The sequence below is a fragment of the Geospiza fortis genome, unplaced genomic scaffold, assembly GCF_000277835.1.
Source record: "Geospiza fortis unplaced genomic scaffold, GeoFor_1.0 scaffold97, whole genome shotgun sequence".
Classification (NCBI taxonomy): Eukaryota; Metazoa; Chordata; class Aves; order Passeriformes; family Thraupidae; genus Geospiza; species Geospiza fortis.
In genome coordinates, this window is record NW_005054343.1 from 3020682 (window position 1) to 3044214 (window position 23533).

Genomic DNA, 23533 nt, shown 5'->3' on the forward strand with positions numbered 1-23533 from the left:
CAGAGATGTGTAACGGCGCGGGGATCCCGGAGGGCTCCCTCGTTGTGTTTGGTTCCTGAAAAGCGAAAGGCGAGACTAATTAGCAGTAATTACTGGAAGTCCTACTCAGCCGCCCGGCAGTAAGGAGTTCAGCTGGCACTCGGCACCCGGGACACCTTGGGAGAGCTTTTTGCGCTAATAAATACCGAATAGCGAGGTGGCAGTCGGGCTCTGCTGTAAAGTGATCCGTGCACACATGGGAGGGCAGCGGTTCTCTCTGCTGCATGAAAGGCTTTGCTTTTGAGAAGTTTATTATTTTGTGTTACTTGTTGCAGAATTACCAGAGCTACGATAAGCTGAAGCGCATCCGTTGCCAACATGTTTCTGTACAACCTAACGCTGCAGCGTGCCACAGGCATTAGCTTTGCCATCCATGGCAATTTCTCAGGTAATTTTCTCCTCCCTCTACATGATTTGGCCTGAGGGTTTTTGGGTACCGGTTTGCTTTGGTGCCTCTGGGGGTTTTTTGCTGGTACATTATCATTTGTTCTTGAGTGTTACTTGAGCTGTGGTAGCTTGTGGATAGATTGAGGGAAGTGTGGCTTGATTATTTGTCAGTCTGGTTCATCTATAGAGTTAGTTTAATATCCTGACCAATTTTCTGATGTGTTAAAAGATGTTCAAATAATGGTGGTACATGGTACATAATGTGGTGAATAAATTTCTTTGAGTTTCTCCATGGTAGTCCTAAAATTGGCATTTGGAAGTTCACCCTTCTTCCCTCGTAGCACTTGTTGAAGTTGTGTGTTGTGTCTTCTGTTGCTGACTTGAGGTCGTGTTTTGGTTTCTTCAGGAACCAAACAACAAGAAATTGTTGTTTCCCGGGGTAAGATCCTGGAGTTACTGCGCCCTGACCCCAACACAGGGAAGGTTCACACGCTGCTGACCGTGGAGGTGTTTGGGGTCATCCGCTCCCTCATGGCCTTCAGGCTGACAGGGGGCACCAAGGACTACATCGTGGTGGGCAGCGACTCGGGGCGCATCGTCATCCTGGAGTACCAGCCCTCCAAGAACGTCTTTGAGAAGATCCACCAGGAAACCTTTGGCAAGAGTGGCTGTCGCAGGATCGTTCCAGGCCAGTACTTGGCTGTGGACCCAAAGGGCCGTGCTGTCATGATTAGTAAGTCCCTCTGTCAGCTTCTGTTCTTAATGTTTTTATTTTCTGCCTTGTGGATGTTTTATTTTGGAGCGAGTTTCTGCCAGGTATAATTGGAATTATAATTGTTTTAGGCTGTGAGCTGTGTCAAGGAGAACACAGGCATTCACAATTGTTCCTCGATGCTGGTGGAATTGCACAAATAAATTGTAATGTTGAACCAAAACAAGTTGGAAAGAGACCAATTTGTTTAGCAGTGCGCAGAGCCCTGAGGTGTGGTGTGTGGGAGAGAGGATGGGATTGCAGGTGTCAGTGCTACAGTCAGTTGCCACGGCCTGAAATGATGTTCTGGGTTCATGTCTCTTCTCTGAGATGTCTTGTGGAGACAGCCAGATGCATTTCTGATCAGGCTTCACAGGCAGAAGGACACTTGGGAGAATTTTTTTGCTAAGATTTTGCACAAAGTGTATGGAACTTTCTCGGTTTGTTGAAGGCAGCTCTGTGAAGTGCTGATGGGAGTTTACCAGTATACTGTGAATAGGAATAAATAATAATTCTTTTCTAACGTGTCTGGTTTTCCTGGGTGAGAAAGTAGCACAGTCACAGTTGTGCCATTCATGTTGATATTTGAGTGGTGTTTTTTATGTTGTGGATGTTGTATGTCAGGCACGGATACATTTTCTTAGTAAAATATTTCTGGGGAAAAGTTGTCATACCAACTGGCTTTAAATAGCAGAACATCTGGATGCTTCTTTCCATTTGTCTTTGCTTCCTTGCAGTCTGTCATCACTTGTGGGGCAAAAAGAGCAAGTAGATCTGCCTCAAGCCACTGTAGTTGGAATATTGGGCCAGGTGAATGTAGCTCAAAGGGTCAGGCTTTGCCTTTAAAGGGCTGAAATTGTCATTTTGTGCTTGCAATCTGAAAGATTTACAATGAGACATTTGAGGTTAATTGGTGGCCCAGAGATAACCAGTGGTGAACTTCAGCTGAAGTAATGCTGATGTTCTCTTGCCAAGTTACAGCTCAGTTTTGGGCTGCAGGTAGGGTGAGATTTGATTATCAAGGAATGGGCTTCATGTGCTGTTGTCCTTTGCTGCAGGTGCCATTGAAAAGCAGAAGCTGGTGTATATCCTGAACAGAGATGCTGCTGCTCGACTCACCATCTCCTCCCCACTGGAAGCCCACAAGGCCAATACCTTGGTCTACCACGTGGTGGGAGTTGATGTGGGGTTTGAAAACCCAATGTTTGCTTGTCTGGAAATGGATTATGAGGTGAGAAGAACTTCATCTCCCTTTGCTGTATTTTGACCTTTGCTGTTCCTATTCTGTTCTTCATCTGTCACTGGGGAGCACTGGCTGCTTCTGCTGTCATTTTTTACAGGCTTACTGGCTTTTTGTCTTGCCTTCAGCCAGAATGGGCAAGTCTCTTCTGTCATGGTGATTGATTCTTTTTGCTTTTCAGCTGAAAATATGCCTGTTTTCTTGGTCTGAACTTCTCTTGTGCAGCTTCTAGCAAGTCTTTTGGCCCCCATTCTGTTGTTACTCAAAACTGTTTCCCAACACATCAGCTTTGCTCCTCCTTTTAATCCTTTTTTTCAAAGACACCTTGATGTGTTCTGTTTTAGGAAGCGGACAATGATCCAACAGGTGAAGCTGCAGCCAACACACAGCAGACATTGACATTTTATGAATTGGACTTGGGTTTGAACCATGTTGTCAGGAAATACAGTGAGCCCCTGGAAGAGCATGGCAACTTCCTCATAACAGGTACCACCCACAGAGTTGTTTTTGCATGGGTCTGCTTTGTTCCCATGGAAACCACAGTCAATACTCTTTATATCTTAGGAATTGTTTCAATTGTAGTCTGAGCCATTAGTATAAATTAATTAATTGACCTTGTAGTCAGGTAATGAGGGGTTGTTCACATGGAAATACACAAGTATTCATAGAAGCAGCTGCTGTTTCAGAGTGCTCCTGTAATTAGCTGGTAGCAGTGCAAAAGGACTTAGTTAAAGTGTAGATGCTGTTTTACTCTCTTTAATGGGATTCCCTCTGCTAAAGGCAGTAGATAAATCCGTGGACTAAAAGCTCACTTGGAGGGGTTGGATGCAAAGCCAATACAACACCTTCAGCCAGAGAAAACAGCTGCAGGTTCCTCTCCAAGCACAAAAGGTGCTGAGCTTGGAGAGCATCTTCGTATGCTTCCCCTGTTGCATCTGCTGTAGGCAGCTGAGAGACAGACACCAAGTATTGTGCTGAATGTTTGAAGATATGATTTGTTACACTGAGATCACCAAGTATGGTTTTAGAAATGCTTCTATTAACTAAAGATGTTGGTCCATCTGATGGATTTTTCTAGAAGCAAACATGCCAGAAACCCAAATGTTGTGTTTTATTTGACAAGTTGCTAGTGTGGTATTTTGGGTGTGTCATGGCTTTCTAGACAAGGATAAGCCAGGAAGGATAAAACTTAAACAATTTGTCAGAAACTGCATCCTTCCAGATCCCTGGTTCCATCTGCCCTGTTCTCATGGTGGCACAGGCAGCTGTACTCAGCCTTTTGTCTTTTCAATAAGAACAGATTCATATATGCAGGGTGATGGAGAGTGTTGGAAATGATGTTGCTTTAAAGAAAACCAAATGTTCTGCAGGCAGCCAGTCAGATCTGTGGTAAAGGCTTTTCTCCTAATAATTTTCTTTCAGTTCCTGGTGGTTCTGATGGCCCCAGCGGGGTGCTGATCTGTTCTGAAAATTATATTACTTACAAAAACTTCGGTGACCAGCCTGATATCAGATGCCCAATTCCCAGGAGACGGGTGAGCCTTCTATAAGATTATGAATGCTTGGAATTTTGCCTTTCAAGGTTAAGGGCACCAGAAAGGTTTTAAAGAAAAAAAGTAGTTAAAAACATGTTGGCTTATCTGCCTCACTGGCTGTGTGTGTTATCTGGGAGGGAGGATGGAGGTGGGCATAGCCTGAAGTGATGAGTGTGGTTCATGTCTCTTCTCTGAGATTTACACTGGAGATACTCCAAAGTCTCTGATCAGGCACCACTGTCAGTGCATGATACTTGAGATGCTGAACAGTGGCAGTTGTAGCTGCAGGTGAATTCAACAGCTATTCTGTTGCATCTGAGGCTGCTTCCTCTGCCTTTGGTATTAGGAATGCAGTGCTTTGAATACTTGCCAAAGTGCTCAAAACCAGCTGTGTGTTGGTTGCAGCCCTTTCCTGTGTTTTCGGCTTTGATATGTGAGAGTTGCCTGGAGAGGAAAGTAGAACAGATGAGGGATGATGCTTGGGCACAGTGTCCTACAGCTGTATTTCCTTCTGGAGCAGAGATGTACCCAGGGTGACTACAGGTGTAACAAAGGGATGTGCTTTGTGTTAAAAACTTCTTACATACTGTGAGCTCTTAAGGCACCTGTGAAATGGAAATACTTCAGTCAGTGAAATCACCTCTGTGCTTGTCAGGTAATTCCACCAATGACCTCCACTGTCTTTCCTGACAGAATGACTTGGATGACCCAGAGAGGGGTATGATCTTTGTCTGCTCTGCTACACATAAGACCAAGTCCATGTTCTTCTTCCTGGCCCAGACAGAGCAGGGAGACATCTTCAAAATTACTTTGGAGACTGATGAAGACATGGTAAGCATCACATGGATGCAGAAGCTTTAACTGAGGGGAGTTCTTAGTCAGTTACATTCTCTAAGGTGATACATTTTTACTGTTGTGAGTTTAACTGTGTAAGGGAACGTGCTTTTTGTGATTTGTAGAAGGGTTAACACTGGTCAGCACTGTGGGTATTACTCATAAAGAGACACGGTGCAAGGTTTGCAAAATCCTCTGAGGATTAAACTGCAGTCACTTGAACATACTTAAAATCTTCTAGAGGTGGTCTTTTTTTAAAAGATGTAAACTGTGGTCCATGAACCTCCTGGAGAGTATTTCAGTAACTTATTCTATGGAACTTAGCTTCCCTGGATTTCAGCAAGTACCCTCTAGTCTCTTAATTGGGTGTTTACACGCTGCAATCAATTTTTTTGCAAGATTAGGTAGTTAACTTGGCACAGCTGGTCTGTGAGTTGAAATAACAGGCTTGCAGTGGCTTGCTGCTGCTTGTTTTAGTATTGTCTGAAAAGTTCTCTGCTGCAGTGTGATCAGTTGGGCTTTTTGAGTAAATGTTGCATGTTAATTTACTCCATCTAAACATGTCATATTTGGTACAGGGGATGATTGTGTAGCAGGCACCAAGCCTGCCAGAGTTCAAGGAGTGTTTGGACAATGATCTCAGACATATGGTGTGATTTTTGGGGTTGATCTCTGCAGAGTCAGGAGTTGGACTTGATAATCCTTGTTGGTCCCTTCCAACTCAGAATACTCTGTGATTCTGTGATGTTCAAGTGCCTGAAGATTGTTCTTGGATGTTTCACCAACAGCTGTCGTGACCATTTAGAAATTTGCTCAGGACAGTTGTTTTTCTAATGCTGGAGAACTGGTGGTGTTCAGTGAAGCAAATTTCTTTTCTCTTAGGTAGCTTGCTATTTTTACAGCTTTTGTTTTCCAAATTGACTCAGTGTTACAAAAGGCAGAAAGTCTTGGAATAAAACAGACAGCCTGGCTTATGTGTTCAAATAGTCTGTTGGATTTTGTTATTTATAACCTGGTGCCCCAAACTACTGATGCGCTAAGCCTGGCCTGCTCTTGTTAATTTCTTTGGAGAAGATAGCTTGGCAGATGTTTGTTATTAAATCATACATGGAGTTCCAGTACTTTAGCATCACAGTCACATCTTCATCTGCTTTCAGGTAACAGAGATTCGACTGAAGTACTTTGACACTGTTCCTGTTGCTGCTGCCATGTGTGTGCTGAAAACAGGATTTCTCTTTGTGGCATCTGAATTTGGAAATCAGTGAGTAAACAATTTGACGTAGGTGTTTTTCCCCTGAAACAGAGTGGTTCTGTTCAGGCCTGCAGACTGACCCTTGAACTTACTGTGCATAGAAAGGCAACACCTCTGATTTAATGGGTAACTTAGTGCTTTGTTCAGAGGGCTTGAGAAGAACAGTTGGATTAGACTATGAATGGGGGAATTTTCTTGTTTGAACTCAGATTAGATGATGAAGTGCAGAGAACAAAAGGCTATTTGCTGTTGCAGCAGATTTTGGAAAAATTGAGCACTTGCTGTTTGTGTAGGGTTCATCACATATCAGATTAATTATCTTTTCAATTAGTTTGATAGTTTTGAATTTTTATGTGTATGGCCCACTCAGAAGTAAATAGGATTTCTTATTAGTAGTTGTGTTCCTTTTCTTACTAGATGTATACTTGAGGGCTTTCTCTTAATTCATGTTTGGACTTCTAAATACTCTAAAGGATCATTCACACCTTTGAAGATAAGCTTAACTGTGTCTGAGGGAGGGATTCACAGAAATGGAGATTTTCCTGACTGTATCTGCAGTCAGCCACCTGAGGGAGCCCCAGCCAGTTTGCTGGACTGAATCTGAATTGAGGAAGCCATATTCGAGCTTTATTAAAACCAGGAAGTAACTCAGTCTGTCTTTCTGTGGGATTTTTGGGTAGGTTTTTCTTTTTTTTTTTTTTTTTTGGTTTTTTTGGGGGGGGGATGGTTTTTTGTTTTTTGGGGTTTTTTTGTTTGTTTTTTTTTTTTTTTTATCTCTGAGTATTTATTTGTTGTGTTATTTGGGCTCATAAATTGGAATGGGGAATGTGGTTAAAAACATTATGATTTAAAAGGTGAGAATATTCCAATAAAATAGACAAATGTGGAGATGAAGTCCTAGCCATTGGCCTTGCTTTTGGCCTTAGCTGTCAGTTGCTGCTTTGGCTTAAACACAAGAATATCTAAAAGGCTCAAGGGTAAACAAAATACTGAAACTCTGGGATACCTTGCCAGTGCCAGCTGCAAATGTGAAGGGCTGAAGCTGGGAGGTTGTGAGGGGGCGTTTCTTGTTTATGGGTTTTGGGGCTTTTTCTTTTTTTTTTGTAAGCCTATGATTTTTTTTTTTTTAATATTTTGTAACCCAGAAGACAATCCTTAAAACCAGATATTAATAACTGAATAATATAGGGTTAGATTTCTTAATTCCCCACTACCTGAATATCTGGTCAAGCCTTACTTAAAGAAGGCTACATGAGCTTGCTCTGAACATGCTGACACACTTTTTTCTGTTTCAAGTTACTTGTACCAGATAGCTCACCTGGGAGATGATGATGAGGAGCCAGAATTTTCCTCTGCCATGCCTCTTGAGGAAGGAGACACATTCTTTTTCCAGCCTCGACCTCTGAAGAACCTGGTGCTGGTGGATGAGTTGGACAGTTTGTCTCCTATTCTGTGTTGTCAGGTATGTTGCCATCAGCAAGTTCCTGTCTACCACATGTGTAAGTGGAGTCACCAGCTAAGCTATTCCAGGTTTCCAGAAATACTGCCCCAGGTAAAGACTCATAGAGAGGCAAATCTGCAGAGTTCTCAGACAGCTGCCTGAGATTGGTACCTGGCCTGGTAGATTTGATTCCTGTGGCAGTAAATATATATCTGAACACCAGGTGTCAGCCAGTGATTCTGTGATGCTTCTCTGTTGACCATCAGACCAGCTGTTTGCAAAGAGTTTCGGTAAAAATTAACATTCAGGGCAGCAGCTGGAACACCCCATGGCATCTCCACAGCTTTTGGTGTTTGAAAAAACATTCTTAAAGCAGTAGTGTGATTATATATATAGTTTTATTTTCTTGTTCCATGGATGTTGTTTTGACACTTTTTCTCCACACAGATAGCAGATTTGGCCAATGAAGACACACCCCAGTTGTATGTGGCTTGTGGTCGGGGGCCCAGGTCATCCCTGAGGGTTTTAAGACATGGACTTGAGGTAAGACATCCAGCACTTCAGAAGAAAAATCGGAGATGAGGGCAGTGTGAGGAAATCCTTGAAACAAAGTTGCTGAAATGAGGGGATTCTCCTTTAGCTCTAGTCTGGAGGGCTACTTTCTCTTGCTTCTTGAGGAATAGAAGGGTTGTATTGTTTATTCTTACAGTCTCAAAAGCTTTTTGTTTACTTGACTTCAACAAAACCTGCATTTTGTTTCTTCTGATACTTGAGTGTATTGAGCTGGAACATTCCTGGTGTCTGCCAGCTGCTGCTGCTCTCTGCTGGGGGTGGATGACCTTGTTTTGAAGCTGATCATCCAGAGCAATAATGTTGCCATATCATTTCTGACCATATTTTGCCCTGCAGCACATCTGGCATGGGCTGGGAGCATCAGAATTGGGAATTGTTAGCTTTTCTGCCCAGTTGTGGGAAAGCTTAAAAACTGCTCGTGGTTTGATTGCTTACTCTAGTAAAGTCTAAACATCTGTTTGCAAAAGAACCTTCTTCCTGTTTACTCTTAGGTATCTGAAATGGCTGTCTCAGAGCTGCCTGGTAACCCCAATGCTGTATGGACTGTGAGGAGACATGTTGAAGGTATGCAGTATTTTCCTGAAGCACAGAGTGATCATAATGTTTTTGTGTGTGTTTTGTTTGTTGTTGTTTTCTGGTTTTCTGTCCAAGGAGATAGGAATGGTGCTGCATGATGCTTGTGTGCCAACCTCAGAAATTGTGGTTTGAGTCAGCAGCCACCTGCTTATCTTAAAAAGCCACCCACCCTCTGGTCCCCTTGTATTGTCACATTTCCTTTTGACAAAGAAGCAGCTGCCTGCAGCTGCCTCCATCACCCACTGTGCTGTGTCAGCTGTACATTTGCAGCCTGAAGCTGCTGAACTTCTCATGTGTTCCCACTTCCCATAAGCATAAGTTTTTGCCCATAAGTTCTTGCTCAAACATCAGCAGGCAACAGCTATTCTTGTTGTTGGACTGTACTCACTATTCTTCATGTGTGTGTTGACAACTGCAGTAATCAGCTCTTTGTGAGAGAGTGGGATACAAATTATGGAACAAAGATGATAAATCAGCAACAGTGTTTGCATTTTATTACTTCCTTCTGTGCATATCTGTGAAAAACCACTCTGGACTAGGACATACTCTCTATTCAAAAGCCAGAAGTGTGTAGAAGGTTTGTGATTCCAGAAAGATTAAGATTTCAAGTTGGCAGAATACACTGGATTGGGGATTTGGTTGGTCGTTGGGGTTTATTTTTAATTCTGTGATCTGAAATAATAGCCTTGCTATTAATAATGTACAAGAGGAAATGTAGTACCTTCTGCCTTTCTCTTTATGGTGAGAGCAGAATTGCACAGAAACACCTAAACTTGTAGGGAATCTGTTCTTGGTGCTGGCAGTGTCAGGGATTATTTCCCAAGCAGTGCTTTGGGTAACTCTCACAAAGGCTTCCCTAGCTTTATACAGGGGATCTAGAAAGGCCAGATTGTTGCAATAGAGGCCTTAGCCTGCTATGACATGATACCTTGCATTTAAGCAGAGCAGTGTGTCTTCCAGGGAACCAGTAACCCTGTGGGAATTTCAAATCCTGCAGTGGGATTTACCTTGCCATGTGAGACCTGCCATGAATTCCTGTGCTCATGTCCTGAGATTCATGTACTGTCTGAGCAACAAGGGAGGATCTTTGAGCATAAAGTGCCTTCATGTCCTCGACAAGTAAAAGGGTCAAAAGGAAAGTATTTCCAGAGTTCATATTAAAAAATACATGGTTTTCTGAAAAGAGGCATTCCAGTTTGTTAGAAATCTTTTCTACAGCATTCTGGAAAAGAAGGTGGTATGATTTTTCTCCCTCTGAGACTGGAGGCTTCTGACATCACATTACAGTTTTAAAATCTTTTCTCTTGGGGTTCCAGAGGAAGACTTTGACTTTTCAGGAGGTGAAGGACCACTGATGATCTGCAGGAAGCGGGACCAGTCTCATTGCCTTCTCTTCTTTCCACCTTCCAAGTTTTCCAGGTTTCAGCATGATCATCTCCATGATTCAAAAAGGCTGGAATCTGTAGTTGTTAAGCTGTGCTACTCACTGAATACAGTTTATAGTTCTGTGAAACTGATTCCCAAGTTCCAACTCTTGGAATTCAGAATTATTTTAGTGGGTTTTAATCAGAAAGAGTGCAGAATATTTTCAAACGTGTGTAATCTTTAAAGTGCCCTTGAGGGCGCACTTGGCAGTGTGCAGCTGCCCAGCTCTGCCTCGATGTTGCAGTGTGTGCTGCAAGGCCTCTGTAAGAAACACCCAGGTCTGCAGCCTTCAAAGCAAATACTAACCTTGGCTGGTACGTGGTGATACTCACTACCAATACCAAGCCTTTTTTTTTCTTCCACAGGTGGCTGGTGGTGGAGGTGCTGATCACCACAGGTGTGTACCTACTGCTAGGGGCTACTGTACAGTACCACAGGTTAACCACAGAGAATCCCAACAGCATGGGGCTGCATTGATGCTAAGCACTTCACTAAACAAATTCTAGAAACTGGTGTGTAGTTGAAGATTATTGCCTTTGAAGCTGAGTAGCTGAGGAGTAGAAAGCAGATCCCGGTCCATCTTGCAATCCTTGGGAAGCAAAACAATCAGCTGTGTCTCTGTGGGACAGTCAGTTCTTGCTAATATTGGATGTGTGTGTTTTAGGAGTATTTTCAGCTCTCTTGTAGACCAAGATTAGGCTTCCAGCTGCTTTGTACAGACCTCCAAGAGAAAAAGATCAAGTGTGCTTGGAGCAGTTGTAGGTATTGCTGGCATGGGAATGTCCTGTGGTTATGGGATTCATCTGCCTGTGAGACAGAAGTGGGTAGGATTTGCACCACACTATTCCAGTAGAATGATCAGTGGGTGTAGGTGTGTGCTCTGCTGTGTTGACAGATGGGAGCTGAGAGCCAGCATTCCCTACCTGGCACTCGTGCTGCAGGAGCAGCGTGCAGTGAGTCAGCGCTGCGGAGTCGCCGCGCCATAGTAAACAGAAGCCCAGGAAAATGTGCTGTCATCCCCTCAGAGTCTGTTAACTGGGAGTGATCCTGAGCTCTGACACTGCTCACCACTTTGCTCCCTGAACTCCTCTGAGCTCGTGGTGACTGCATTTGTCTCAGTCCAAATTCAGATGCTGCAGAGTGTGAGAAAACTGTCAGGACTGGACTGGCATATAAGAATGGAATTCTCATGGACTAACTCAAACTGAATCCTTGCTAAATAATAAAAAGCACAGTAGTGTAGAGTTCATGGACTGAAATGTCATGTTTTCATAACTGTTTGTGATGTTTGCATGAAGCTGCAGAAAACTTGTAATGCATGTGTAGGAGAATGAGTCCAGCTGTGGCTCTTCAGAGTCATTAAAATGTCTCTGTTACTCACTGAAAGGAGCTGACTGGTGCAATTAGTACAGTAATAAGCATCTCTGGAGCCTTGTGTCTGCATACAAAATGATGTCTATCTGTTCAAAACTCTGGGGAGCCTGATGTTTTGCTTGGGATTGTGCAGAGCTAAGTAGACATCTTTTCATATTAAAATCTGTAGATCTTTTCTTTTTCTAACTGAGAACACTTCTGAGTGTGCCCTCGGGATTTAGTCCTCTTAATTTCAACTAGACTGCTATATTTTCTAAACCAAAAATTGTATTGTTTGAACCTAGATGAATGTGTCTTATTCGCTGACTTAATTCTGGTAAATCAAACCTTTTATTTCAAAAGCTCCAGCAGAGAGTCATTAAGCAAAACAGACTTCAAGCAAAATGCACTTGTCACTATTATTGACATAGACTTAAAGGCATGCTCTAATATAAATGTAAGCCAATGGAAAGAAAGAGCTAAAAAGGTATTGAGAGGTAGGAATGAGTTTTCGTTTGGATAGGACTAAGGGAATCTGTTTTGTTTTCAGATGGGAGTTCTTTGTCCTATGCCAAATCACATGCTTAAACCTCCAGCTGGGACGCAGTGGTTTATCATGAGAATTGACAACCCCCAGGGAGGAAGGCAGCAGCTCTGAAGTAATTTGGAAAGCAACAGTGGTCTTTGAAATGGAATTCTTAGAACATCCTGTCTCTGGGATATTTATGAATCAAATGCTTAGCCTGTGAACTGCTAGAAGCTCCATGATCGAGGAATTCTTGTAGACTTCTGGTGCTGAAAAATCTGTGCAAGTTTGTAGGAGAAGCTGCTGTGTAGAAAATAAGCAGTGTGTAAATGAGTCTTGCTGAACTCTTACCATCTGCTGTTAATGTTGCAGGAATTCTCCTGTTTAGCCAAGCCTTCAAGTCATTGGTGTTACTGATGGAGTTCTCTCTGCAGATTGAATTCTTGCTTTCTCATTTCCCCAAATGGACCAGTTCCTCTTTGTAGATTTTGGAGCTGTTGGAGGTGATAGGCTGTGAGCAGTTAATAGAGTAGTAACAGAGTTAATGCCACAGTCTCCTGTTGAAATTGCTTTAGTTACACAGAACTCTTCCGTTTGATCAGAGCTGTGGTCTGTGTACCAGATGTTGCAGAGAAGAATGATGGGGTTTTTTTTAATTTTTCACTTGCATATTTTCAACTGTATGTAAGAACTTTTTGTTATAAACGTGACACAGCAGGTTTGGCAATGCTTCCATCTAAACAGGGTGGATAAGAAAAGGATTATTAGTTCTTGAAGCATTTGTTTTGGTTAACCCAGCTCAGGTTCTTTAAGCTACTGCATCGTATTTTGTGGCATCCCATTTCCATCCCAGTGAGACTCCTTTATTTTCCTTTTTTCTTTAAGTTATTAACCACTTCTCCATGTCTCCATGTTTGAAAATTACGGAGAGTCTCCTTTCAAGGGCAGAAACTGACAGCTTTTATGCCTTCACCTCCACTAGGTACACTGTGGTGCCCAAGACTGAGCTTTGGGTTGAGTTGGGTTAAAATGAGGAATTTTCTTTTTAAGAAATAGCAGCTGCATGACAACAGCAGTAGGAGTAGAGTTGCTTCTCTGAGGCAATCTTATTTCTCTTCCAAGGCTCCTGGCTCCATTTCCCAATAGACTTCATTGTTTCTGTTGCTTTTGTTATTCTCTTTTAATGAGATTGTCCTCTTCCCCTCTTAAGACCTATTGCTTTCTGCAGAGTGAAAGCAGAGAGCAGTAAACTGGGATTTTTGCTTTACCCAGTCCTACTACCCTAATTTCCCGCAAAGTTTCCCTATTTCCAAATGAGCTCTTAAGATTATTTTGATTAGCATAGCTCCTCCATGTCCAAGCTACAGGAGTCTCCCACACGGCCCCCTTTGGGAGAAACCAGTACTGGAGATAATAGAGCAAACACTGACCTTTACTTCTATTGGGATAAATGACAGTATTGCAACTATCTTAAAAATGTAATTGTTTCTTATCCCAGGAGACTCTCACAGTGTGAATGGAAGCCAGTTGAACTTCTGGAGGACAGTAAAGCAGGTTTAACCCTGAATTCTGCTGCAATGCATCCTAATTGTTCTCTGCAGCTTTTTATTGTGTGGCTGCTAGATAGAGATTGTGGTCCTGTAACCTCCTATGTGCAACATCTGTGGTGTGGTTTCTGCAGATAGATTCCTTATGTTCAAATTTTTGGAGTACATAATCTAGTTTGTCTGTGTTGGGTGTTAAATCTGGATTCAGCTCTTTGGGTGATGGGGGACAACTTTCTTAAAGACTTCGAGAACTTGAGCGTTCTTTGAAAAAAACAGATAAGAATCCTGCTTGCCAGAATCCAGAGCATTATGAATTGACTGTGGATGTGGATCTTGGTTTGATCCCTGGCTCGGTGCTGCATTGTTTGGAGTCCAGCAGTGGCTGGCTTTTGGACAGCATGTCCTAGAGCGAACTTGTGCAATACTGTCAGCAGCTGTAATTATCACAGGAATTCTGCTGAGGAGTAACTGCTAGACATTTGTCTGCTGATTGTGTTGGGAAGCCTTGCATTTAATTAATCAGCACTCTTTTTTTTTTCTCTGTCTCTCTTGACCAGATGAATTTGATGCCTACATTATCGTGTCCTTCGTAAATGCCACACTGGTGCTGTCTATCGGAGAGACTGTAGAGGAAGTGACTGACTCTGGATTCCTGGGCACTACACCAACCTTGTCCTGCTCTCTTCTTGGTGATGATGCTTTGGTACAGGTAATGGAGAGCTGCTTCTTACATGTCTACTGTCTGCCACTCTCAGCTTGCTGCACAGATGTGATTTCTGTAGTAGTGCAACACATGTCTAAAGGTGTGGATTGGCAGAGAATGATGCTGATTCGGGCTTTCCCTCTTTATATCTTGCTAAGTGAAACTGGACAAGTTCAAAATGGTTGTAATCTCCTTCAGTAGTTCCTTGCTGTGGTTAAAAGATGCAGTTCTCCCAGCTGGCAAAAATCATCCTGCCGGTTCAGCCTGGTGCATAGTTCAGATCACTGGCTGCCAGGAGTGGTTCTTGCCTTTGGCTGCTGCTGAGTCAGAACCACCAGTGAAAGGGGAGTTGTGAAGAGATGGTAAGTACAGAATTGATGTGGTGGTTTTTTTCTTTTTCAGGTTTATCCAGATGGGATCCGGCACATCCGAGCAGATAAGAGAGTAAATGAATGGAAGACACCAGGGAAGAAAACCATTGTAAAATGTGCTGTGAACCAAAGACAAGTAGTGATAGCACTGACTGGAGGAGAACTGGTTTACTTTGAGATGGACCCGGTATGTGTGTTAATGTTGTGAATGAGTTTGGAAGAGTGAGGTATGGGTTAGTAAATTGTTTAAAAATTGTGATACTGTTCATATAACAAATCCAAAGCATCGTTTAAAAACAAAGTATCTCATTTGTAAGTCTTACATTTTTCTCTCTCAGTCAGGACAGCTGAATGAGTACACAGAGAGAAAGGAGATGTCGGCTGACGTCGTTTGCATGAGCCTGGCCAACGTTCCTCCTGGGGAGCAGCGTTCCCGGTTCCTTGCTGTTGGACTGGTGGACAACACTGTCAGAATTATTTCACTTGACCCTTCGGTGAGTAGCTGCTCTGGTTTTATCCTTTCATTGGTTTGAAATGTTTAGAAGGATCCTCCAGAGGTGGACTGTAACCATCCAAACTGTCTTTTTGTTCTGCTGGTTGGCAGGAAGTGTGATCCTTGATCCTTCCCTCTAACAGATATTCTGGTTTTATTGAGAATCCCTTATGCCTCTGGAGGTTCAGCTGATGAGTCACAAAATAATTTTATTTTATTGTTTTGTTTTGGGTGGATTTTTTCTTGGGTTTCCCCTCTCATCTCCCTGTTTGTACCTGTACTAAAAGACTCATTCTGCAGGCAAGTTGGCAGCAAACCAAACTTACCGTTCGTCTACCTGCAGCAGATGAGGTGTTCAAAGCTGGTTGTAGTAACCTAAATTTTCCTTAGGTCACCCCATGCTAAATAGCAGCAAATGGTGCTAGAACAGTTTGAAAGGATCCACTTTATCTTCTCTAGAGGCCAAGCAGCTACCACTCCTGCTTGCCAAAATGCATAGAGCCAGCATCTGTTATAACTTGTTTTTTCTTTTTTTCTTTGAATACTTCTTTCTGGAAGATCTAAAAGGACATCTTTCAGCTCCTTAGGTGGAGCTTGAATCCTGTCTTGCCATGCCAAGCCTTGCTGACTGGTGTCCCTCTGTCCTGTTTCCCCCAGGATTGTTTACAGCCCCTGAGTATGCAGGCACTGCCTGCACAGCCCGAGTCGCTGTGCATCGTGGAGATGGGTGGCACGGAGAAGCAGGATGAGCTGGGGGAGAGAGGCTCCATTGGCTTTCTGTACCTGAACATTGGACTGCAGGTGAGGGGCTCTTGCCTGGTTCTGACAGGTTTGTCTTGAGGAGCTTTTGCTTAAAAGTGGATTGTTAAGATAGCCCTGTCATCATGCAGTGCAACACAAAGCCTGGCTTCCCTCTTTGTTACAATGTGTTTGACAACCCAGACTGGGGAATTCACTGTGTGACTTCACAGAGGTGTGAGTTTCCCTGTACATTTTTAGACTAAAGACTAGTCAAAAGACAGTGTATTATACCAGATTTTATGTAGGACTGATTGTGCTTTTCCCATTCAAGAAGGAAGCGTATTTTAAGAAATATTTCTGGGTGAAATGTTGAGCAGCTTTTTAAATATTGCCTGTAGGGCAGAGTGTCAGACAAGTAACTGCCCACAAGCAGAGGCTCTGCTCTAATAACTTTGCTGTTTCACAACTTTTTGTTACATCCAGTACAGATTCTCTGATCTTTGACAAAATAATGTTGTTTTGACAATTCAACCTGTGGTAAAAATAATCATCACAGTTTAGGTTTTTCCACATGCCACAGGTTTGATGTCAGAATGCAATCTGTTTTTGAGGAGCATGAGGTTTTGGGTAAATCCTTTGTACCGAGAGGGATGGGGATCTGGAATTCACCTTCAGGTTTTTATGGCTTGTGTGATACACTAAAGTCCTCAATCTGTGTTTTATTTTGGAGGCAGTCCTTTCTGCCCTGTAGAACTGTGCAGGACCTGTGCTTTGCTATTAAAAGTGTGGCTGTAGGGGAGGGTTGTACCGACAGCTGGGAAAACAAGCAGCTCATTCTTCAGCAACTGCCTCTCGATTGTTCTGAATGATGCACATAGTAAGTTACTCCTTACCTTCAACCTGGACCTTGTTGTTTTGCTGCTGCCAAGAACGGTGTGCTGCTGCGGACCGTCCTGGACCCCGTCACCGGTGACCTGTCCGACACCAGGACCCGGTACCTCGGCTCCCGGCCCGTCAAACTCTTCCGTGTCCGGATGCAAGGCCAGGAGGCGGTAAGGGAGCCGAGCTCCTGCAGGGGTGCAGATCGCTCCCCAGGCACCATATCCCAGATTTTCTTATGGGTGGGCAGGGTGGGGAAGCATCCCTGCAGCACAACAGGACCCTCTGGGTAAGGGTGGGAAGTAGAATGACTTCATTATGGAGCTGCCTGGCTTACAGCTTGTTCTTTCACAAACAGCCTTGCTCTTTCTCCCCTTGTTGCTGTGTAGTGCTTCCCTGCCTTCTCTGAACTAGGATTCATCTGACCCTTAGGCTGTGTTTACAGTGTGCTTGGAGAGGTCTGAGCAGCTTTTTGGGCTGAGAGATACATCTTGCCTGCTGTAGTGCACAGAGGGGGAGAGAGCTCTGTGCAGAAAACTTACCCTTGAATGCTTGATGCAGTGAATGGTTGTGTCCTTGCATGTTGAGAATAGCTCAGCCAAGGGCTGGGCAGCTGCCATACGTGGTTCAAGGAAAATATCTGCAAGATTTGGCATAGAAGGAAGAATGTGTTTCATCAGAAGTGCCATTTCCAGCCCTTCTGATGTGGCACTGGGGAAATCAGCCACCCCCTGCTTGACTCATTTTTGGATGACACCTTCAGAGTTGAGAAATATTGCTGATCAGCATAGGGAGCTGGATCTGGGAATTTGAGCTCAGCTGTAGTGTTAAAGGTGCACTGGATGAATCTCTTCAAGTTGCTCCTGCCATCTTGGAGATGAGGAGCTTTACAGCTCCAGCAGAGAATACCTGTAGAATAACTGAGAATAATCTCTCTCTGCTTTGAGATCAGCTGTTGTCATTCAGGCAGGAACTAAGGTTGCACATAGACTCATTTAGCCAAATGTATAAAGCTGAAAAGTTTGGAAGTCAATCTGCTTCCTTTTTTCTCATAATTTGATTTAGGCTAATGATGATGTTTAGTAAATTTCACTAAGAGTGCTACAGTACTTGGATTATGACAAAGCAGTAAATATTTATTTTAAAAGACCTGTTCCCATTAGAGCAAGCTATTAAAAAAGGAGATATGAGAGTATTGTTGGTCTTGGCCTTTATAGGTAGCAGTAGAAGATCTTGACTTTTGCAGTGGTGTCAGTGCACCTCAATTTGTTGTCTTGATAGTGCTTTAAAGTTCCTTTTCATGCCATATTCAATTCCCAGAGAAAACTGAAAGTAAGGAGTGTGTCTCTTCAGGTGTTCTCTTAGCTGGGTGGGGTCCACCCACAAGAATTCAGTTGTTCCAGTGGGGAAGAGTTGGGCACTGTACATGCATTCCTATTGCATAAAGTGAGCTTGCCTCCATTCCCAAACCTAATAAATTTGCTGCCTGTCTTTCCCAGGTGCTGGCCATGTCAAGCCGTTCCTGGCTTAGTTATTCCTATCAATCACGCTTCCACCTGACTCCCCTGTCTTATGAGACACTGGAGTTTGCATCTGGTTTTGCTTCTGAGCAGTGCCCTGAGGGCATTGTGGCCATCTCCACAAACACATTGAGGTAAGCATCAGAGGGAAAACACAAATGCTTGTGGGCTGGGATGCCAGGCAGGTGAAGCGGTGAATGTCAGGTGAATTCCACCTGACATTCAAAAGGAAAGAGGTAAAATGACTTTACTTCAAAAATATTTTTTTATTATGGATAATGATTTGGTAGAAAAACTTGGATGGGTTTCAGAAAACAGACAATTTAAGGAAAGTTGTGCTGACAAAAATAAGTGGGGTGTACTTCTCAGATTTGTATTTTCTAGCTTTTTAAAATAAGTGTAATTCAAGTTACTCTTCAATTCTCTGATCCTGAGAGAGGGAAGCATTTAATAAATGTGGACCTGTTATGTATTAGGGTCTTGTGGTTTGTGATCTGAATTGGCTGCTTTGCAGGAAATGAACCACGTGATTTCAGAAACCAGAGGCATGACAGGGATGTGTTTGTTGCCTTTTTTAAAGATCAGCTGAGATACTAAAAAGATAAATGAAAATAATGAACCACAAATTCAGATGCTGTGCTGTATGCACTTGAACAGGCACTTTTTTCATATCTGTCCTCATTGAAATATTACGGCATTCATTGCTTTTAAAGGAGCCATTCTTTCTGGAAAGACTTGTGGTTTTTAGACACCAAATGCCAGAAGAACTGGCGTTTCAGCTGGCAAGTCACAGGAAGAAAGAGCTGGCATTGCGTTTTTGATACTCTTTTTAACTGAAGTGCCTCGGAGGAGCATTTGATTATATGTCAATGTCACATTTAGATTCAGATGATGTGTTCCCTAAACGTGCACTTTCCTCCTTCCATGTGCTCTTTGTTCCTCTTGGGACAGACTTGCTTCAGCACCAGTCAGAACACATCCTGGGACAGCAAGAGCCCTCAAAGACCTCATGCTGCAGCACACACCTGTCTCACACCATGGGCTCCCATTTTAGGATGTTGGTTTTGCTCTGCTCTCTGGAGCTGTTTGCTAGTTGCTGTCTGGCCTGAGAAAGATGCTACTCCTCTCTAGCACTAGCCAGCTTCACAAAGAAAAAGTTCCATTCCAGTTTCATTCTCTTGGACAGCTGTTTTTAGGTTGTGTTCAACACATGTCTTATCTTTGTCCCCCAGGATTTTGGCACTGGAGAAGCTGGGAGCAGTCTTCAACCAGGTTGCCTTCCCATTGCAGTACACACCCCGAAAATTTGTCATTCACCCAGAGAGCAACAACCTGATCATCATCGAGACAGACCACAACGCTTACACTGAGGCCACCAAGGCTCAGAGGAAGCAGCAAATGGCTGAGGTGATTGGGCTGGGGGACAGGTACACCCATCTGTTCCCCTGAGGGGACTTCTGCAACTGGAAGTGCTCCCTCCTCATTAGTTCCCAGCTGCCATTACCTGCAAGGCTTTCAGCCTGTGTGAATGCAGGGACTGGGAGAAGAGTGGAGATCTGCCTCAAAACACAAATTTCAGCAGAATGCACCACTTCCTACTGTTCCTGCGTTTGTTAGGGCAGATTTTAAGAACCACCCTAGTGGAGGACAGTCTTGCTTGTGTAACGCTGTTCTGTGGGGTTTCTGTGGTTGGTTGAGGATGCTTGCATTTCAGTGGGTTGTTTATTTTCTTCTCAGGATTGTTGATCTGGGGAAACAGCTCCCCAGACAGCTGTCACTGGGACAGGGCAGAGCTGACACAGTCATGCTCTGAGCTGTAGAGGCTCCCTGGGGAATAAGCTCAGACTGGGTGGAAGCTTTGGGACTTAATGGGTTTTATGTCTTCATAGGCAGTACCTTTCCCCAGATTACCTGTGTTTAGGCAAAACAGGGAGGTTGTATTCTATGCAGAGCATCAGCATACTGGGAAAGGAAATCACTGAGCTGTTCTTTTCTTCTGTCCTTTAATGCTGTAGGAAATGGTGGAAGCTGCAGGTGAGGACGAGAGGGAGCTGGCTGCAGAGATGGCTGCAGCCTTTCTGAATGAGAATCTTCCTGAGTCCATCTTCGGTGCTCCCAAGGCAGGGAATGGTCAGTGGGCCTCTGTTATCAGAGTGATGAACCCCATCCAAGGAAATACATTAGATCTGGTTCAGCTGGAGCAGAATGAAGCTGCTTTCAGGTAAGAAGCATTGCCAGTGCAGCAAGAGTCCCTGCTTGTGATGAGTCTTAGGTGTTTCTTTTCCTTTTACTTATCAGTTACTGAGTTGAAATCCAGATGGAGCATATTACCAAGAGACTGGCTTGAAATTCCAGAATTGATTTGTCTTGCCTTTCCTTCCCTTCCAACCCTAATCTTGTCCTCATGTGGCATTAAGAGCTTGTGGTGCTCCAAATGTGGTTGCTGTACCCAGTGCCTAAAGAACAACACAGGGATGTAAATGACAGATAACAGAGCTAGGAACAAGAGAATGTGCTGTTATCTCTCAGTTTTCCTTCTCATCCAGATAAACTGAGGATAGATTAAATGGAAAGGGAAGTGTTACACTGCAGGGGAAAACCAACACAATAACCATGAAGAATAGCACATGCCTCAGCAGGTGAAGTAGAGTTAGGTCATGTTAGTCCAAAAGGCTGACCTGCCATTTCCAACCTGCCTGAGCTATTTACTGAGCAGGAAATAACACTGGAAGATGAGGAAGGTTATTTGTATATGTTCCAATGGGAACAGCCTTTGAAAACTAGCTTCTAGTAGAGTTTTGCACATCACTAGGCAGTGTCCAGCTTGTGAAAATGTTTAGTAACACTGGGCATTGTGAAAATATAAAATGCTTTGGGCATATGTGACAGATAGAACACACATGGAGAGTGTAGTGTGGAAGAATGAACAAATCTGCATTAAAGATTTCTACAAGGAGGAAAAAATGACCTCTTAAAAGGCAATGTCAGTGTTGAAGGCTTGGACTCTCAAATCTCTGCTGGGCAGGTGCAGGTTGTGCTGTCAGGGATGCAGTCTGGGTGTGCAGCATTAGTGTGGGGATGGCACTGATGTCCTGCTGTGTCCTGTCCTTCCCAGCGTGGCCGTGTGCCGCTTCTCCAACACCGGTGATGAGTGGTACGTGCTGGTGGGAGTCGCCAAGGACCTCATTCTGAACCCACGCTCAGTTGCTGGGGGGTTTGTCTACACATACAAGCTGGTGAATAGTGGTGAGAAGCTGGAGTTTCTGCACAAGGTGAGGGGAGTGATGGGGTCATTTCCAGGCTGAGTGTTGGAGTAGCTCTTACTTGCCTGAGTGCTGCAGTAATACTGCAGTACTTGGTTCATCCTGGGCAAGATTGTCGTGCTGGTGTTACACACTGGAAGCAGCCTTGGAGAAAATTAGCTGCCTCCTACAAAATAATTTTGTACATCTTTTGCAGAGCTGAGGATTGAACGCAGATCTCGCAAGAGTCCTAATTTTACCCATCTGATTGGGTAAATTGGAAAGGAGCAGTGTTTTTCATGCCCTTGCTAGGGAGGGAAGGGAAATGGCTCTGTTTGCTTTCTGGAATATGAGCTCAGAGAGCTGCTTAAGCAGTTGTTTACAGAGCAAATTCATCCTTGGGTTACTTGAACCCTGGTGCTAAGACTATCAGTCCTTGGCTGACCATGTACAGCTGTTGTGAACGGTCATCTTCCTTGGATGCTGTTTGATTGTGTGTAGAAATGATTAGTGACCAACTTGTTTGATAGGTCTCAGGGGCTTCAGCAGAAGTTTCAGCAGAAAAATTACTGTTCTTCTTACATGCTTCCAGCATGGCTGAGATTTGAGCAGATGAGCACATGGAAAGGAATGTTGTGGCTTACTCACTTCCTAGAGTCCTGATGCAGTGAGTGGGTTCTGTCCTGGACCATGGCCTTTTCTGCTGCCACTGAACACCCACTGGGAAGTTGACAGAGCTGAAGTTGTGAAATAAACTTTTCTTAACCAGTGCAGCCAAGCTAGGAATGCTGTAACTGGAAACTCTCTACATGTTCTCCTTCTCTGCTGTGGCTGATCATTTTGGATTGATTAGTGGTGGTAGATTTTTCAGACAGTAACCCTGAGTTACTGAAAATGTGGACATGCTGCAGTTGTTCATATTTAACACTTTCTTTGGTGGCAGTTTCAGGTGGCTGGATTACATTCATGCCTTGCTTTAAAAACAGCCTGGGTAGATTTAGGCAAGGTCTAAAGTTTTTCTCTGGATGTAAACCAAAACTAAGAATTGAGGCAACCAGACACTTGCCTTCTTTTGCTGCCTGCCCAGTATGGGGTTCTTACAGCAGTCCTGTACTTCAGTTAGGGTGCACTACCAGCAGTGTGTTGTGTGTGAGTGCCCATGGCTCTCTTATCTCTGTGTATGACATCTGCTGCTGTCAAAAGGCCTGTGAGGGACTGACCTGTTGCCTCTCCTGTAGACAAGGATTGTTGTTAGCCTTTTGCATTGGAAGCCTTGATACAGGCCAGTGAACGTCAGCCATATCATTAGCTGAATCTGGTCTGAAGGTTTATGTAAGGTTAGCTCTCTTAATGATGAGGATTTCACAATCTTCCTCTTCCCTCTCTAGACCCCTGTGGAGGAGGTCCCTGCAGCCATTGCTCCATTCCAAGGCCGAGTGTTAATTGGAGTTGGGAAGCTCCTGCGTGTATATGACCTGGGCAAGAAGAAACTGCTTCGGAAGTGTGAGAATAAGGTACTGCCTTCTGTTCCTGAGCAGAGCTGTCCATTTGGAACAAGTAATACTTTGCAGCCAGAGTGAAACATGGGGTTTAGCTGCTACTCCAGCCCAAGTGTGTCTGTTTGGTCATCAGAGCGGTGTGTTTGCCTTGCTGGGTGCGTCTATCCAGAGGAGTGCTGGACTAGACTGGACTGTTGTGCTGCTCTGTGCATCCCGTACACACACCATTTTCTTATCACCTGACAGTAGTTCTGCAAGTTCCTTTTTGTCCCAGCTCAGTTACTGACCATGTGCAGGGGTCTGTACAGACTGTTCCTTTGGCTGCTGCAAATGTGAGAGGTCTTAGCGAGAGAGAAGAGAATTGCTGGAAATGTTTCATTAGTTTGGGTGATCAGAAGCTGGAGGATGCATATGACCACCTCATCAGATCCCCAGAATGTTGAAAAGGGGATTTTCTCCTTGAAGTAGATGGTCCTCCTTGCAGAGCATCTCTGGTACTTTAGGAAAAGAAATTGCAGAGCATGATTTTCTAACTTAATTGCCTGCTCCTCCCTCTCTCGTGCAAGCTGCAGAACCTGTGCCAGCAGCTCATTACTGAACAAAAGA

General features: G+C 43.8%; 1 protein-coding gene and 2 non-coding genes across 4 annotated transcripts in view; all 3 read left to right on the forward strand.

Annotated features, from left to right (window-relative positions):
- Positions 1 to 313: 313 nt before the first annotated feature.
- Positions 314 to 23533, forward strand: part of SF3B3 (splicing factor 3b subunit 3) — a 28262-nt gene continuing 5042 nt past the window's right edge. The window contains exons 1-20 of one of the 2 annotated variants that reach the window (XM_005422742.2): positions 314 to 427; positions 833 to 1159; positions 2236 to 2408; positions 2762 to 2903; positions 3840 to 3952; positions 4646 to 4783; positions 5944 to 6047; positions 7335 to 7500; positions 7927 to 8022; positions 8544 to 8616; positions 14037 to 14188; positions 14585 to 14740; positions 14892 to 15047; positions 15704 to 15847; positions 16717 to 16839; positions 18166 to 18320; positions 19419 to 19593; positions 20202 to 20407; positions 21302 to 21458; positions 22817 to 22942. In XM_005422742.2, the coding sequence (XP_005422799.1) occupies positions 358 to 427; positions 833 to 1159; positions 2236 to 2408; positions 2762 to 2903; positions 3840 to 3952; positions 4646 to 4783; positions 5944 to 6047; positions 7335 to 7500; positions 7927 to 8022; positions 8544 to 8616; positions 14037 to 14188; positions 14585 to 14740; positions 14892 to 15047; positions 15704 to 15847; positions 16717 to 16839; positions 18166 to 18320; positions 19419 to 19593; positions 20202 to 20407; positions 21302 to 21458; positions 22817 to 22942 (2952 nt within the window). In that variant the 5' untranslated portion in view covers positions 314 to 357. The remainder of the gene's footprint in view (positions 428 to 832; positions 1160 to 2235; positions 2409 to 2761; positions 2904 to 3839; positions 3953 to 4645; positions 4784 to 5943; positions 6048 to 7334; positions 7501 to 7926; positions 8023 to 8543; positions 8617 to 14036; positions 14189 to 14584; positions 14741 to 14891; positions 15048 to 15703; positions 15848 to 16716; positions 16840 to 18165; positions 18321 to 19418; positions 19594 to 20201; positions 20408 to 21301; positions 21459 to 22816; positions 22943 to 23533) is intronic. The other variant, XM_031058420.1, reaches the window with a different exon arrangement.
- LOC115948050 lies at positions 1467 to 1548 on the forward strand. The gene has a single exon (XR_004081914.1). It is a non-coding gene; the product is annotated as a small nucleolar RNA SNORD111 (small nucleolar RNA).
- LOC115948049 lies at positions 4108 to 4187 on the forward strand. Its single transcript, XR_004081913.1, has one exon. It is a non-coding gene; the product is annotated as a small nucleolar RNA SNORD111 (small nucleolar RNA).